Source organism: Sceloporus occidentalis, unplaced genomic scaffold, assembly GCF_023333645.1.
Source record: "Sceloporus occidentalis isolate IW3139 unplaced genomic scaffold, rSceOcc1.0.p SCAF_6, whole genome shotgun sequence".
NCBI lineage: Eukaryota > Metazoa > Chordata > Lepidosauria > Squamata > Phrynosomatidae > Sceloporus > Sceloporus occidentalis.
The window spans coordinates 36,169,592-36,186,791 of NW_028316986.1; the positions used below are offsets into that span (position 1 = coordinate 36,169,592).

A 17,200-nucleotide genomic window follows, 5' to 3' on the forward strand; every position below is an offset into this window, starting at 1 on the left:
AAATAAATATGCTTTTAGTCCTCTCCATTTGAAACCTAATAAGAAGCTAGTCTTGCTGGCCTTCAAGGAGACAGGATTCCATAAATCGTGCCATCACAGAAAAGGCTCTGTACCTTAGTGATGTCAACCTCACATATGACATGACAAACTTCCAGAACAGAAATTTATCTCATAAATGTATAAATTTATCATCTATCTCATAAAGCATGACCTCTTGCAGAAAGCCATTTAAAGGAAGCATTATATTCTGTATTTAGAATGAGAAAATAAAACAGATGTGATTTCTTGAGCCTGCCCAAGCATTTCAGTACCACAAATGGGCTTCTATTCTGCTTACAATTTCCCATGACCCATCAGAAACCATTCCAGATATTTCCCAACTTTTTGGATAGAGCTTCCTGATATAGCTCTAGTTTGTGTAATAGAACTTTGAAGTGTAGAAGTTTCTGAGAATAGACAGAAGACAGACCAAAGGCCCTGCCTGCATGAGCCAAATAAATCAGCCTCCTCGCATCCACTTGGTGGGGAGTCCTGACAATACACAGCCCAAACCCTGAGTCCAGCAGGAAGGGACTGGATAATGTGCCAAATCCAAGGTATACCCCTCTTGAAACACTTTTAAATACATCCTTGTTTGCTCTGGATCTTCTCAGAATATCCAAAACCCTCCATTTCAACACCAGGTGGATGTTTGATATGTGTTCCACTGTGCCACCTGGTGCCTCAGTGGTGGTGGGTTACTTGCTCTGAGGTCAGAATAGAGCACCCAGCCATGTGACCTATGCTGGCTAACTTGTTCTGACCTCAGGAGCGAGTGACTTGCTACTATGCTGGGCAATATGGCAGGACATATGTGTGAACAGCTGCCCAGCATTGGAACTAAAGGCTTGAGGGAACAGGGAGGTCAGGACAGCTCCTGGGCCAGGATACTCCAGGATGCCCATGAAATATCTTGGTTTGTGCAGACAGGGCCTAAGTCAAAAACAGAAACAACATGAAAAGACATAAGCAATTCAAATAATATGAGAAAAATCTGCCACTCATAGATCAGAATCTACAAATCTATTAAACTGCTGTAGCTTCATATTTACTATGGTAAATTCTACCAGAGACCCTTAGACCAACCTCAGGTAAAGCATGTGCTCTACCATGAAAATACCATTCCTCTCCATGTTGCCCAAGTGTGAGACATGGACTTTTGCTAAAGTTTCAAGAAGAGAAAGGAAAACAGATACTAAAATTCCTGACCTCAACTGTGCTGTTAATGTCAAACCCATCAAGCTGGACCTTGATGACTGACAACATTTTTAAAGTGTTGCAAAGGGCCTGGTTATAGTGGCTTAATTTTACCTTCATTCAGCTGGAGGAAATTTAGTTGCATTTAAAATTTTATGGCCAGCAAACAAGCCTCCAAGAGAGAAGTAGCAAAATCAATATTGTGCTTAAGTGAAATATAAATCTAGGTTTCATCAGCATAATAGTGAAAGCCAATCCCTATACTTATGAATAAGGTGTCTCACAGGCCACATATAAATTCTCAACAATGGCAGGGCTAAGAATAGATCCCTGAGGGACATGTATCATACATATAGGAACACACACATACATGTGCGTGAACACGCATATGGGTGTGCCAGTTCAATATATAATAACAGACTATTGGAAGATATGTAGTTTGATTTTAACTGGTTCAAAGCACTGCCAGACACTCCCATTTTCTGAACAGATTTTAATAAAGGATTAAGAAATATAGGTGGAGAAAACAATGAGGCAAACGTGATCATCTTGAGTAGCTCATCTTGAATAGGGAGACATTATCCTCAGCTGCAGAAAAGCCATAAAAGGCCCAGGATCAACATGGTCTCCATAGTTTCCTTGGTGTTGAGGCAGTTAACAACTATTTTAGCAGCTTCTTCCAAAAAATGAAAGGATTGCTTTCAAAACTGGAAGCTATCATGGTCTGATAGCTCAAAAGCTATCTGGCCTGGTTTAGGTTATGACCCAAAGGCTCAGCCAGGGCCAGCTTTGCCATTAGCCTCAAGGAAGCTATAACCTCAGATAGGGAAGTTCTGGGGCAGCCAACTTGCTGTGTTGTAGCCCAATTCTCAAACCACTACACCATGCTGGCTCACTTACCTATATATATATATATATATATATATATATATATATATCCAAATAACTAGTCTTATACTACAATGAAAGCATACAATAAACACAAAAAACTGTTGTCAATTAATTGTTTAAAAAGCCATGCCAATTTGGCAGGGATAGTCCTGGTTAATCTTCAGTCTTCCATTTTGCCCATTTTCATGGCTATTTTAAATACTTAACTGGAAAACTTAATTTGGTGACCCCAATTTTTGCTACAGCTAATGTGTATAGTTTATCTGTTGCTATCATTTTAAGGATGTTTTAATTTTAATTTGTTTAATTGTATTTTAAGGGGGGGTGGGATTTGGTGTCATGCAATGTATATTTTAATGTTGTAAGCCCCCTGATTGCATTGTGCAGAGGGGTGGGATATTAATAATAATAATAATAATAATAATAATAATAATAATAATAATAAAATGTCCTAGGAGATTATTGCACTACCAGCTTATTCCTGATCTAGGCATGGGCTGAGACCGGGCTGGAAACATATGCTACTACATAGCTCCATGCCCAGATCATTACCATCCTGTCCTTCTCTCTTCCCTAGCTAAAAATGCTTCTTTTCCATCATGGGTACCATTTTGATTGAAGATGGGATGGTAACAATCTGGGCACTGAGCTGTGCAGTAGCACCTCTTCCTAGCCCAGTCTCAGCCTGTGCCCAGATTGGGAAAAAGGCAACACAATAATCTCTCTAGTTTCTAACTCCTGCTTCCACCTTCCACCTTCACCCTCCGATGACTTTAATGGCTGCAAACTAAGTTTGAAATGCAAAAGTAGTTTGAACTCAGTTAAATCAGCAAAAGAGAGAGGAGTGGAGGGGGTGAAGTCTTGCCTTTTCCTCTATGCTGCAGCCTTTCTCAGCTTGTGTGTACTTCCTCATTAATAACTTTTGCCATTGTGACCACACTTAGATGTTGCTAGGTCACATATAACTCTGTTTTTATCTGTGAAATGTTGTCTACTAATATGTTTAAATTCATTCATTCATTCAGTTTTTACATAATTTTTTTTTAGTTTTCAGCATGTGACAGGACCCTTATTCTGGGCTTTTGTAGCTATTCTATCCTATCCTTCAGAGTAACAGAGTAACAGAGTAACAGCTTCTAAAATAATTTGATTAATAATTAAGATAAATATGTTGTCCCTTCCCCTCTGCTTCAGTTGAGACACCAAATGTCTGCTTATTAAAAATTTCACACTGTTTCTGAAATGCATTGCGCACATATTTTCAAAGACAGTTGCTTCCTTCAACTGTAATGCACCAGAAACATTTCTCAAAAGATGTAACAATTTTGTTCAAAGAGTCCAGTTACAAGAAAAATATCCCCTCAGGTACATTAGCTGGGGGGGGGGGGGGAGGAGATTCTAGGCTCTAAAATAAAGTGATCTATTTTGGAAAGAATCCTAGAAGTTACCTCACTAGAGCTATTAAGTTCATTGAAGTTTAAGGCAAATTACATCATTAGAAAGAGTAGGAAATCAAGTATCCGGAGAGCCACTGTCAGTGATGAAACATGTATTCCCCTGAGATGCCAAGCGTTCTGGCATACAACTGCCAAGTGGAAGTCATATACCTCTTAACTATAGTTCTACAGGATCACTGTGGCTATCCAAGAACATTCAGTGCCAAAAGATAAGATGATTGCCAATGTTAATTAAACCTTCTGTTCTGTCCAGACAAGAAGACACAGAATAATTACTAAAGGAAGGAAGTCATTATAACTTTCCCTGTAAGATTCATGCAGAGCTGGTCCTACCATTAGACAAAGTGAGGCAGACTTCTTCAAGCGGTAGGTTTCGGCTGTCATGAAAGAGAAGGAAATTTACTTTGTTATTAGCGGATTACTGCCAGGGATATATATATATAGATAGATAGATAGATAGATAGAGAGAGAGAGAGAGAGAGAGAGGGAGATGCTCTCTAGATGCCAAAATAACTTGGCTGGTTTTGAGTACTATACACCTTGGATTAGATGGTTGTCTCAGGACAGCAATATGTCTTGATTGCCTTACATATTTTTCAGACAATACAACAGCTTCTTCAAATATCTAAATATGAAGCCACTCCAGGCCAACAAGGACAAGCCAGTAGTCATATACAAAAGGAACAGAATCCTGGAATGCCTGTGTGTTGTGTGAGAAAGAGTTAATTGAATAAAATAAAGGGCAGAGGCCATTCTTAACTATTGAGCATCATGCCCCTGGGAAGATGTCAGCTTCTGTATATCACAAAACAAGCTTATGTAAAAATGGAAATCACTATGTCAAAGAAATGATGCTGAGTGCATTTAATTCTGCCCAAACTCCATGACCATTTTATGTATTTGGAATGATCTACAATGATATTTCAGGGCATATTCTTTTCAAGTATATTAACAATTGAGCAAGAAAACTTTACTGCTGAGATGTCTAGCAATTTTCACTGTATATTAAAAACTAGTCTCCCATTCTCCCTGCTTCATACCTGATATTCATATCCAGTAAAAGGCAGGAGCGTGGTGTCTTTGAAGGAGGTGGATGAACCATTATAAATGAGTACTAGGTCTAGATTTCGTTGACTGGGTATTGTTTGTCGTCGATAAAGCTCATAATATAAGATCTTTCCATTTGGCTGTTTTGGTCCCGACCACACAATAGAAAGAACAGACTGGACTCCATCATGACTTGATTGCACATCTATGAGAGGGGCTAACTGTATTTCAGGGGGTGCTTCAAGCGTTTCCACAGAAGCCCATTCACTGGAAGTGCAGCCCAAGAGTGTGCAAGCTTGCACTTGAACTTCATACCTTTAGAATTACAGAAGAGAAATCAGGCAGTAGAAGAATCTAGCTTATACAAATACAGTCAGCTCTCCTTATCAACATTTTTTTTACAACAAATTCAAGCATCCACGGTTTGAAAATATTTTAAAAAAAGTATAAATTCCCAATACCAAACCTTGATTTTCCATTTTATATAAGGGACACCATTTTGCTATGTCATTATATTTAATGGGACTTGAGCATCCACAGATTTTGTTACCCACAGGGGATCCTGGAACCAAACCCCAGCAGATAACAAGGGCCCACTGTATACATTGTATATAAAGTAAAACTGCTTCAAAATGGAAAGGTTTGCATCAATTGCATTGTTTAAACAAGCGAGTAACACTTCCTTTTAGAATTAATGCATGGGTTCTCATTTCTCTTCTTTTTTCACCTTGTGAGTGTAACTTCTGTGGAATCCTTTACATGAAGATGGCACTGCTGTGGTTGATCAAGCTCTTCTGCTTCATGTGGTGGCGGGAAAAACACTGTTACCACTTCCATTGCCATCATTCGATGACAGTATTCCCTCTCACCTGCACTGTCCTCATACCACCACTTAGCTGCCTCCCATTGATACCACAAAGAATCCCACACCATTCTCTATAGAGCCAGCAAGGCTCAGATGCCTAACTCTGAGAGGTCCTTCCTCAAAGCTAGGCTTTGTGGGTGGGACACCTGGAAGTGCGTTTCTGCCATCACAACACAGGCACTCTCCTAGAATTCTCTGAAACAATGCCTTCCTCAAAGCAGGGCATTTGGAGCTGGACTAGGTCTGGTTATCTGCACATTGTCTGTCTCTTGGTTTCAGCGTTGTCACAGCAGGAATTTAATTGATATAGATCCCCAGAATCTCTGCAATGTCATACTCTGAGGAGCTGACTAGACCACGTCCCAATTATGGCATTTAACACAGAGGCAGAGCAGTCAAACAGAGGCAGAACAATCTCTCTTTCTCTCCTTCTCTCTCTGTGTGTATACTTCCCAACAACCCTTAAACTCAACCACCAGATGGAGCGATCTTGAGTCTACCTAACTGGAAAGCTTTCCATGTGTCCTTGCATACATGAAGAGGCAAATCCTTCAAAGTACATGTAGAACTCTTAAAATTGTTACATTTTCTTATTTTTACCAGTAGAGGGGAACAGCTGGACATACATACATCTCTTTGCCTCTTGTATTAAAACAGATAGGGAACTCTTGCATCCCTGCATGCATGCAACTTTATGTATTCATTAGAATCTATCCCTTCAAGGAATCATTAGAACAAGATTTATTGGCAGAAATGTACTTTCAATATATTCTATGTGATAATGTTTATGCTTCCCTTGATTTGAAAAAAGAAGTTGCATTTAAAACCCGTTTATCTCTATTCAAAATACAGATTATTTATCTAGATTTCTGTCTCAGTCACTTCATTAAATGGCATATAGTATAAATGTCAAATTCCTACAAAATATAATATTTATAGAAATGATCATAGTTAGGCCTTGGTATCATAAAGCACATTAAAGAAAAAAGGGATAAGATTCTGTGTTCTGGCTTTTAGTTTCAACCCATATTGTATTAAATTGGTATAATTATCTGCATTGGCTATAGTTTGCTTTGTCACAGAGTACTTCATGTACATGGTGATTTAGGAAGAACTTGTATCTTATTGTGCCCATGTTTTAATTAAGGAAGAAAAAAAGAATAAGTATCAGTCACATTTTTCTGCACAGTCACATCTACATATTGCATTCCCACTTGGCTACTAAAAGAAATGCTAAAAAAACCTGGTTGATAATCTTGTGAGAATACATGGAAGTATCTAGGAAGCATTTATATGTGTCTCCACTGAAAATAATGGCATAATCTCATCTGGGAAGAAAAGTAATGAGCACCTCTGTCTTGCATGAAAATGCACAGAATGTGACATGGATACTTAGAGACCAACAGTGAAAAAGAAAAGAAGTAGTAGTGTCCTGAAGCTATTGATAAAGACTTATTCTAATTGATCAGGTAGTGATATATTAAAGATCCCATTGACAGGGCCTAGTTATAAGAGAAGGAAAAATTGATTGACTAAGTAAGTTCAACTGAATGAAGAGCGGGCAGCTTTACAGTGGATAATGAAGTATGCCTCTGGATCAAAGCTGGCCACGACTGTCTTTTATGGGGTGCAGAGAACCAATCACATACATTAAGAAATTAATTCTTTAGGTATTATTAAGCAAAATAAAGTGAATGCTCTAAAATTGCTTTTTGAAAGAAGAAACGTGGATAAGAAGTGGGGGAGGGGAGAGAACTGTGCCATTAGAACAGATCTTAAATTTTGTGTATCTTTGAATTTCCAGCTCTCTACTTCCCATTATCATTGGAGAAAGCTTTTATTATTCTTTGTTCTGTATTCTAGAAATCATGGACACTCTCACCTTTCCTTATACTGCATTTAGACACATGATCTGACACTGCCGAGTTATTGTGGGCTGTCTGATTTTGGCTTGCTGACATACAATTTCCCCTTGGAGAACAGTGCAATCACTGGTTTGATGCAAAATATTCATTCACAAGTACATATTTACAACTGACCTGCGATAGGGTTCTAGTTCTGCTGAAGTGTAGGACCGCCCTCTGAAAGAAACATGAGATGAATCTAGGTGAAAAAGTTTCTTTTCTGGTTTAATAGGATCCCGAATAGTGATTGTATAATTGATTATTTCACCATTAACTTTTGCTGGAGGATCCCAAGTAACTAAAATAGTTTCTGAGGACAATGCTTGCAGTCTAGGAGGGGACATTCCAGAAGGGGAAGAAGGATTGGTTCTAATTTTAGCCACTGCACTAGTAATACTTCCTTTGCTGTTGTTTGCAGTAACAGTGTAGCTGTATTCTTTTCCTGGAGTGAGCATGAAGTCATGATAGCGAGGTTCCAGACCTGAATAAATCAGAAGTCCATTTCTCCTCAGCTCATACATTTGGATTTTACCATTTGGATTTGCAGGAGGCTTCCATGTGACTTCTATTGATTCTGAACCCGTCACCAGCAAACTAGGGACGTCTATGTTAAGTGGAGGAGCCTCCATTGTCCAAAAATATTTGGATGCACTAGCTGTACAGCCTCCATTTGTACATGCAACCAATGTAAGGTCATACTTAGTGTAAGGTTGTAGATTCAGCACTTTTCGGGACAAACTTTTCCCCACATAGAGCTCTTCACCATTTAATTTTAAAATGTATTTTGTGATTTCTCCATTTTGAATTTGGGGCGATGACCAGGATACATTAACATGGGTGGAACTTAGATCTTCTATAGTGGGAGTGCTCACTACAGCTGGAGCTGCTTCAAGTGTTCGTATGCTGGTGTGGTCACTGGTAGAACAGCCTCCCATTGTACAAGCAGTGACAGCATAGAAGTATTCTGAATATGGTTGTAAGCCTTCATCAGTATAGTTGAAAGTAGTAGCATCAAAGCTAAAAGGATAGGGAACACCATTTCTTTGGAGCCTGTAAGACTGCAGAATGCCATTGGGTTCTTCTGGGGAGGACCATAAAATCAATGTTTTGTCTGGGTTTCCTGGAATATACTTCAAGAAAGGTGGAGCCAAGCCCTTTGGGGGTGCTTGGCTGGTTTTTGCAACTGACCAAGCACTATCTGTATAGCCAGCTGAATTCCAGGCACGTATTTTATATTCATAACTAGTCCATGGCTGCAAACCTTCAGCTTTATATACAAAAGTATTACTTCCAGTGTTATATTCTGTGAAAACAATTTCCTCTTCTTCTGTTGTTGCATTTTTCCCTGAAGCATTTTCTTTGGTGTTTCTGTGAATAACTTCATAGTATATTATTTTCCCATTTGAATTAATTGGCTCAGACCATCTTACTCCAATGCTGGTTGCATTCACAGACTCAATTACAGGTGCCATCTGAGAAGCAGGAGGGGCTTCATCTGTCCAGATTGGCTGGGGCAAAGAACGAGTGCAGCCAGCTACTGTGCAAGCTTCAAGGACCAGAGTGTAAAGAGTGAAAGGCTCAAGCCGTCTGAAGAGGAATTGACGGGACAAACCACTGTATTCTAGGTGATTGTCACTGAAAATATTGTAAATCTGAAAGGAAAAAAAAAACCCTATACATTACTGAAAAGATATCAACAACAGAATTCTATAGTTCAGAGAGTCAGTAAGCCAAATGGAGGCCACAAATTATGCACAGGGATTCACAGACTCCATAAAATCCTGCTCCTCATTGGAACCATTAAAAACAGAAAGATTATCAAGTTCATAGCAAGGCATAACAAATAGCATTTGGGATGTTTTCATATTGATGTGTCACCAATATACCTAGAAAATCTACCTTTATTTTCCTCCAAAGCTTCATAGTAGTTTAAGACAGATAGATAACATTATTATTTTTTCCTGAATATTAAACTGAGAATTGAGTGAGACATTGAAGTAACTAATCACATAGAACATTTATGAACAAAATGTGAAGACCAAGGCTTGGACCTTAACTGGCAAGTCATTGATTGAATTTGCCAAGAAGCTTAATGAGTGACCATTTGGGAATTTATTGATATCTCAGCCCTTCAGGGGTTTGATGGAGGATGGGTGGAGGTGGTAGGGAATCTGTATTGTTGTTGTGTGCTTTCAATTCATTTCTGACTAATGGCGACCCCAAAGTGAACCTATCATGGAGTTTTCTGGGGCTGTGAGTTTGTGACTTGCCCAAGGTCACCCAGTGGCTTTCCATGGCTGAGTTGTACTAATCCTTAAAAGAAGGATATGATATAGTCTATATTGTACTGAGCCTGTGGCAGTAAAGTCTCTGATGATTTGGTATGGTACACTGGAAGGTTCAGTTGCCTAGAGATCCATGGTTGAAATGCAATTACTAGTCTGAACTAGAATGGACCTACTGAGTCAAATAATTTACCTTAGTGTTGATTTACTTGGCAACTGATTCAGTGGGTTTACTCTAGTTGGGATTAGCAACTGGATTCATTATTATACATAGTGATGAGGAAATTCTGTGTGAAAAGATCATAGTACCAATTTGACAGGGATTAAAACTTAAAGCAATTTTCATACCTAAGAGTGAAGTATTTCAAATGTTTTCTGACCCCTCAGAGAGGGTACACATTTTCTACTTTTTTCTTCATTTAAGAACATCTTTTGGTGAAAAATTAGGTTTTGTGCAAAACCACACACACACAAAAAGGATTTGCATTGTTTTCTGCACGAAGCCCAAGATTTTGGCCCAGAAAACCTTTTGCAAAGAAAGTCTCCAAGTATGACAAATCTTACCAGATTGTGCTGATGTGTTGAGACATTCTTTCTCACTGAGGATAAGAAAATCTGCAAGTATTATTTACACACTGAGAACCTCACGATGATGGGGATGGGTTGAGCAACCCAGGATAAAGCTACATATTACATTTAAGCATGTTTTTGTTTTCTTTTTTAAGTGTGCATAACATGCCACTTAGATTTCAAAGGAACAGCACTCTTGGAAGGCAATCAAAAAGCAAACAGAATATAAATAGCAATCTCCCCTTGCTTTCTCAGACTTACAGCAGAGGCTGGAATAATGCAGTGGGAGTGAGTCTGTTAGTCAGAACGTGCTGAGAAAGGTTTAGGTGTTTCTGAAAGGAAAAGCTGCTGTCTCTTTTTGCTCACCCTGATAATTTAGTTCAGTGGGCTGAATCCTTACTGTTAAGCCACCCAGAGGAAGAATGTTTGCTTACTAATTTTCCATGATGTACTCATGGCTGCTGCTTCTAGGAAGTGATGTGGCTTTTTTCCTGATGAAGTGTCCATAAGAGGCATTGTTGGGTGAGCAGGACAGGGGGAGCAAGAAATTTGAGACAGAAGAAAAATCACTGCTCAATTGCATGATTCTTCCTCCTCTACACAGATGCAACAGAATTCAGAGAAAGAATGCTGGGTGGGTGTTGAGTAGGCTTTGCCTAAAGTGTAGGAGTATGGTTCATGACCAGTAATACTTCTTGTCAGCTGCTTATTGTAGTACACACTTTTACCATAAGTGAATGCCATAAAACAACAAAGGTAGAGAAATTACAGTGCTTCATACTGGGTAATGGCCTCACTACATCTGCAGGATGCCATTGATTTGAAATCCCAATAATATAGATCAGCACACATCACAAGAACATTAGTTCAAAAATCATTACTAAAAGGCTATGATATCTCCATCTGGAAGTCTCCCTACCTGTGCATATTCTTCAACCATAAGTTGCAGGGATGACAGAAGAAAATACTCAAACTTTTACACTGAAGGGTAAATTTAGCTATAAACAATACAGAAGGAAAAGGGAATTCCAAATTGTTTTCTGCAGATAAATGATGCTAGCTCTTATGTGATATGTGATGAGAATTCCACATACTCAGCTTCATGCCATGGATTTGGGCAGAGAGTTATGTATTTATCTGAATAATATTACAACAATATTTAGGACCAGCTCTAAAATTGAAGAGGCCCTTGGTGAAGCTCCATTTGGTATCCAGTGGATTCAGCAAGGATTTAGAAGTTTACTCTGAAGGCTTAGTTACTCCAGTTGATTAAATGTCTAGACATGCTAAGGAAGATCATTTTACATCTAGGGATTTGCAAAGTATTTCCAAATACTTGCTTCTCAGAGGTAGTAGATGGGTTTACATGGAAATGACATGAACTATGAATCCTGTTCAACCCTGGGTCTGCCAACAGCAATTCATGTTGGGTCTGCCCATATTCACAAACCATAAAATGTATTAAGCATTATAAAATGGACAACAATTTTGGCCTTGCATCTAGCAAAAATGCTGAATTCATATTTCTACCTTCTGTTCTTATTCAGTGCCATCACTCACTTTCCCACAAACAATAAAAAGTATTAAGGATTTTGAATGGACAATAAATTTGGCTTTGTACCCAACAAGAATGTTGAATTAATCTCTCCCCCTCTCTCTCTTTCAATAAGATTCTAGGTTTCAATTACCTTAATGTCACCATTGGGCTTTGAAGGCTCTGCCCATTTAAGCAATAGCGCCCGGCCATTCTCCTTCTTTTCCACTGTAAAGTTTCTGAGGCCATTTGGGGAAGCTTCCAAAGTGCGTATAGAGGTCCATGGGCTTGAAACATGCCCAGCATTGTTTACAGCAACAACATGGATGTGGTATGTTGTGAATGGCTTCAAACCAAATAAATGAGTTTGATGTAAGGTTCCCTGCAGCGACATAAAATAAAATAAAAATAATTAAAAATCACAAACACTGTGCTGCTGCCACCATTTCTATATTTAATCTTATCCTTCTTTCTTCCTCGAGGTGGTGTTCCCCCCATCTTCATTTCCTGATTACTCTGACTGTAGTTCCTTCTCAACACATGTTCAATGTGAACAGAGTAAAGAACTGAATAAAGTTCTTGTTGCTGTGGACAAACTTGATATTGCTTTTGCTAAGACTAAAAGACATACAATGAAAGCAGTACAAGTGGGACTCTTGAACTGAAAGTTATACATGCATGCACACACACACTTGAAAAAAGAACATTTATAAAAGTGCCATAGATATGGGTGCAAGATTCATTTGGGTTAGGTTTAGTCACTGACTACATAGTAGAAGCCTACTGTTAAGATGTCATTTCTTCTTGTTGTTGTGTGCCTTCAAGTCATTTCTGACTTATGGGGACCCTAGGGCGAACCTATCATGAAGTTTTCTTGGCAAGATTTGTTCAGAGAGATTTGCCTTTGCTTTGCTCTGAGGGTGAGAGAGTGTGACTTGCCCAAGGTCACCCAGTGAATTTCCATGGGTAAGCAGGGATTTGAACCCTAGTCTCCATAGGCATAGCCCTATATTCAAACCACAACACCACACTGGCCATTTTATGTCATATCTACCTGTACCATACTTCTGTGCTGGACTGTGGCACATAATCATTGAGAAACCACTGTGCAGAAAAATACCTTAATTTTTTTACCCATCTTTGTCCCTCCTCCTTTATTGAATTCGTTTATATAAAGATTAAGTATCTGTTTTTTACCCTCATGTCCACCAATGGGAGGCAATACAAAATAGATTGGGCAACATGTTTTAAAATCCAAATCTGAATTCAACTCAGCCTAGGATTCTGTTTTTAGTAGCAGAACTGAGTCCCCACTCCTGCCACACAGAAATCTATTCCCATTACACACCACAAGCTTTTCCCATCTCCCTAACCTAAGAGACTGGAGGGGAAAGTCTTTTTGTTGCTTCTAAACAACTGGGCATCAGAAATATTTGGTGAGTGATGTGATTGCAGATCACACATAGGTCTATTACGAACATGAGAGCTAGTGTGGTATGATGGTTATGGATTGGATTAGGACACTGGGAGGCCAGGCCAGGGCCCTCCTAGGCTGGTCACACTCTCTCAGAGGAACGGAAAAGCAAATACAAAAAGAAAGAAACAAACAAACACAAATCTTGCCCCCCCAAAAACCCCATCCTGTGATAGAGTTGCCATAAATCAGAAATGACTTGAAAGTCCACAAGAACAAGACTTACTCTTTGGTCTTCCAGATCTTTTAAACTTCAGTTCTTAGAATCCTTGGTCAAGTGGGTTGGGGTTTCTGGGGGCTGCATACACTTGGAGGACCAATGTTTGAGAGCCACCAGACTAGTAGAACAACTGTCTGCTTCCCCTGGTGTAGTGTTGTGCATACCTATCAACATTTCACAATCAAAAACTAGGACACATATGGACAAGCAACATCATGGTGTGGTCAAGATGGAAACATTTATCAATGAGAAAGAACATACAACCTAGGAGAAGGGGTAACAGTTTGTTTTTTTCCTGAGCCTACTGAGAGGGTCAAGTTCTACTCCCATCTCTCCTTTTCCCTTGCACAGATGTGTGGAAGCTTATACTTTGAAGTCCGGTTGTAGCAAAAATAAAGTAGGCTGAGGGCAAAGGTGGAAAGTGGGAGGTGGAGAGAAATACTGGAGCATTTTAAAAGTATCTGAAAAAACTGGGATGATGGAGGATTAACTGGGATTGTCTATGACAAATAGCAGCTGGAGGGCATATGTCATGCAAGTCACCAGCAGCTTCTGTCTGCTCTGTATTGGGCCTCATTTCTCTTCTTACTTTTGTGATGCAGAGGCCTCTCCCTTTATAGTGCATGGAAGTCAAAAGTCAATTCTGTGGCTTTGTGTTAAGTGGCTAAAAGCCAGCACTTCTAACCTTTAAATATTTAAATATCTGTTAAGCTACCAGATCCTAGAACTTTTTTTTTTACAGAAAAATAATCATTTCTTTTTTAAAATATTATAAGTTAGATGATAAATATTTAAATAGTTATTTTCTCACAACAATGAGCTTTCCTTTTAGACAAATATAGTTCAGTATTTGAATGTCCATTCTGAATATTAAAACTCTTATATGCCACCAGTACTGATTATAAATACACTTTTCAATGACAATTATTCTTCCTTCCCCCTCCCCATTAAACAGGGCAAACACTGGTGAGATTAATAATGAAAATGGAGAAGGAGGGTTGAAAGGATCATTATTGTTGGGAATTCCTAGTCATCCATGCCAAGGAAGCTTTGAGCTAAACTATCCAAGCTGGTTAAAAGCACTATGATAATCAGATATTGAGGTCAAACAAATCCAAACTTCTTGTTCAGTCCTAAACACATTTACACAGAAGCAGACTGCCTATAGCATAGTGGGAATTACTTTGTGCTAAACCAGTGTGGTATGCTCAGCCTCAGAGGAAGGCAATGAAAAACCCCTCCGGTGAATCTTGATAGGGATGCCTTAAGAGTCAATATAAGTCAGAAATGTCTTGAAGTCACACAACAATAAACAACAAAGTATTTGTGAAAGACTGCAGTAACAGTCTTAGGATGGTGTAAGGGAAGGAGTAGATATCTAGGGCTAAAGATTTCCTTCCCACAGGAGTCTAGTCCAGCCCCATTTTTCCTTTCTGCTAGCAGGAAGACCTTTTTGTTTACCCAAGTCTATGTTTATTTCTGAAGATCTTTTAATCAGGGCATGCTGTGCTTCTGTCATTACCATCTATGTGTTTTAAATACCTTTTAAATGGCTTTAAATTCATGATGGACATTTAAAAAAATCTTTTGTTTAACATTTTTAAATATTTAAAAATTATCCATTGTTTTAACTGTCCTTTGATTTTATTTACATTGTGAGCCACTTTGGCTCCCATACTGGGAGAAAGGAAAGATAAAAACAAAATAAATAAAATGGACTGTGGATCGATAATTATTCTTTTTAAAAACAAATGGAATGTGGGACTACATGCCAGCAGCAGGTAGGGGCAACTTATGACTGACATGTGATAACCTCAGCATAGATGCCCAGAGCCTTGGCAATTTTTGAAGTCAGTTTGATGCATTGCAAAAGGGAAGGTTTTTCCTATCCAGGTGCTGCTTGGGTGTTGTTGTTTTTTATGGCCACTGGTTGGGTAAAGGTCAAGACCCGGTGTTGTATACCTTGAAGTCATTTCAAGTCCTCAGGCATGCCTATCATAGTTTTCTCAAATTTGTTCTCAGTGGTTTGCTATTGCCTTCCTCTGAAGCTGAGAGATTATGACTCGGTGAAAGTCACCCACTAGGTTTCCACAGTTGAGCAGGGGATTCAAACATACATGATGCATCCTGTGCGATGCGTCCAAACTGCACATCACACAGGATACATCACTGTGCTGCTGGAGGGCGCTTATGGCGCCTTACCAGCAGCGCGGAAAGGAGCTGCGTTTTGCAGCTCTTTTCTACGCATGCATCGCTGGTGTGGCAACCACATGGATGTGCCAATGATGCAGAGGAGAAAGGAGTTGCCCCTTTCTCCTCTTTAGGTTTGGGGTGCTGGTGGGCATGAAGCCGCAAGTGCACCCCTTTTCCGGGCTAAAGAGAAGCGGCATTTTGCCGCTTCTCTTTGGCCTGGAAAAACACCAGATTGGGGCTACAGGGCTGTGTGTGCGGTTACTGTGCTTCCAGGGTAGGCACAGACTCTCCCCTTTTGGGCTGGTCTGTACAGCCCCTATGTCAGTTGAGGTCTTCTCTCTCTCTGACTCTTTCGCTCTCACACACATATCCCATAGTCAGCTCTTCAGCAAGCACACTTTTTACTAAGCTGTTTTGGAGTTCTCCCCCCACTGGAATTTTTATTCTAAATATATTTTGTATTTCTGCAGACTTTGGGGGTCTCCAAGGCTGCCATTTTATGCAGAACTGATACAAAAACCATGGCAATCATAGCCTGAAGCAGAAGAAAACAATACAGGAATATATGAGAGAGAGAGAGAAGAGAGCTGGTGGAGGGGAAGCGATTAAATGATTATATATGGAGAGAAAAAAGTTTAGGTATTGTTTTAAAAACCCTTGGGATCAGTAATGACCCCCAAAGAACAAGCTACATTAAATGCCTATAGAAATCACCTCAAGCACACTAGATGTATTTTTAAATGCTGGCTGCTCTGGGATAGTTTGGTTATCTTTTCTCATAAGAAACATGGGGAGCATGTGGGCTATAAAGAAAAACATATGCATATTGTCAATAGTAGCACCTGTTCAATTACACTTTATTTCAGTATGGAGAATCCTGTTTAGCCCCTAGATGGCAATACTATCAAACAGTTTTTATACCATGAGTACTTAATGATTAACAACCAGCATTCAGTCATCCAACATACTCAAGGCAGCCATTAAAAAAATAACAAAAATGATTTCATTATAGATTCTTTTAATAAACATTTATAGCTCAGATCCTTGAAAGTGGAAGCATTCAAACTGCTATAGCCAAAGGGAACTTGTACAGCCCAATGCAAAATTATAGACTGCAGGTTAAAGTAGAGAGCTCAATTTGAAGTGATGTTTGGCACAAAAATCTGGCATCGGGAACCACGCTGGCACAAAACACAATTAAAATTAGCTTTACAATTGGATGAAGTCTGTATTAATAGTTTTTTATGAAGACAGTAATCTATTAGGATTGCACAACCAAACTTTTAAATGCCTACAATTTACAACCTAAGGTTTAGTAAAGGAGATGAGGTGGATACATGAAGTTAAATGATTGCTTCTGATTCTGCTGAAAGGCTGAGAAGGCTTCAAAATGACTTACAGTAGACCAAAAAGGATGATACATCCCATCAATCAGATAATATCTGAGATTTCTAATAAAATATCTAGAAGAAACTACACATTGCAAAAAACACATGCTCAAAATTAGCACCCCTTTTTTTGTTT

At 39.1% G+C, this 17,200-nt stretch overlaps 1 protein-coding gene across 1 annotated transcript in view; it reads right to left on the reverse strand.

Moving 5' to 3' along the window:
* Positions 1-17,200, reverse strand: part of USH2A (usherin) — a 665,032-nt gene that overhangs the window by 42,119 nt on the left and 605,713 nt on the right. The window contains exons 61-63 of the mRNA XM_089528326.1: positions 11,944-12,171; positions 7,536-9,052; positions 4,625-4,946 (exon numbers count right to left, since the gene is read on the reverse strand). Of these exons, the coding sequence (XP_089384452.1) occupies positions 4,625-4,946; positions 7,536-9,052; positions 11,944-12,171 (2,067 nt within the window). The remainder of the gene's footprint in view (positions 1-4,624; positions 4,947-7,535; positions 9,053-11,943; positions 12,172-17,200) is intronic.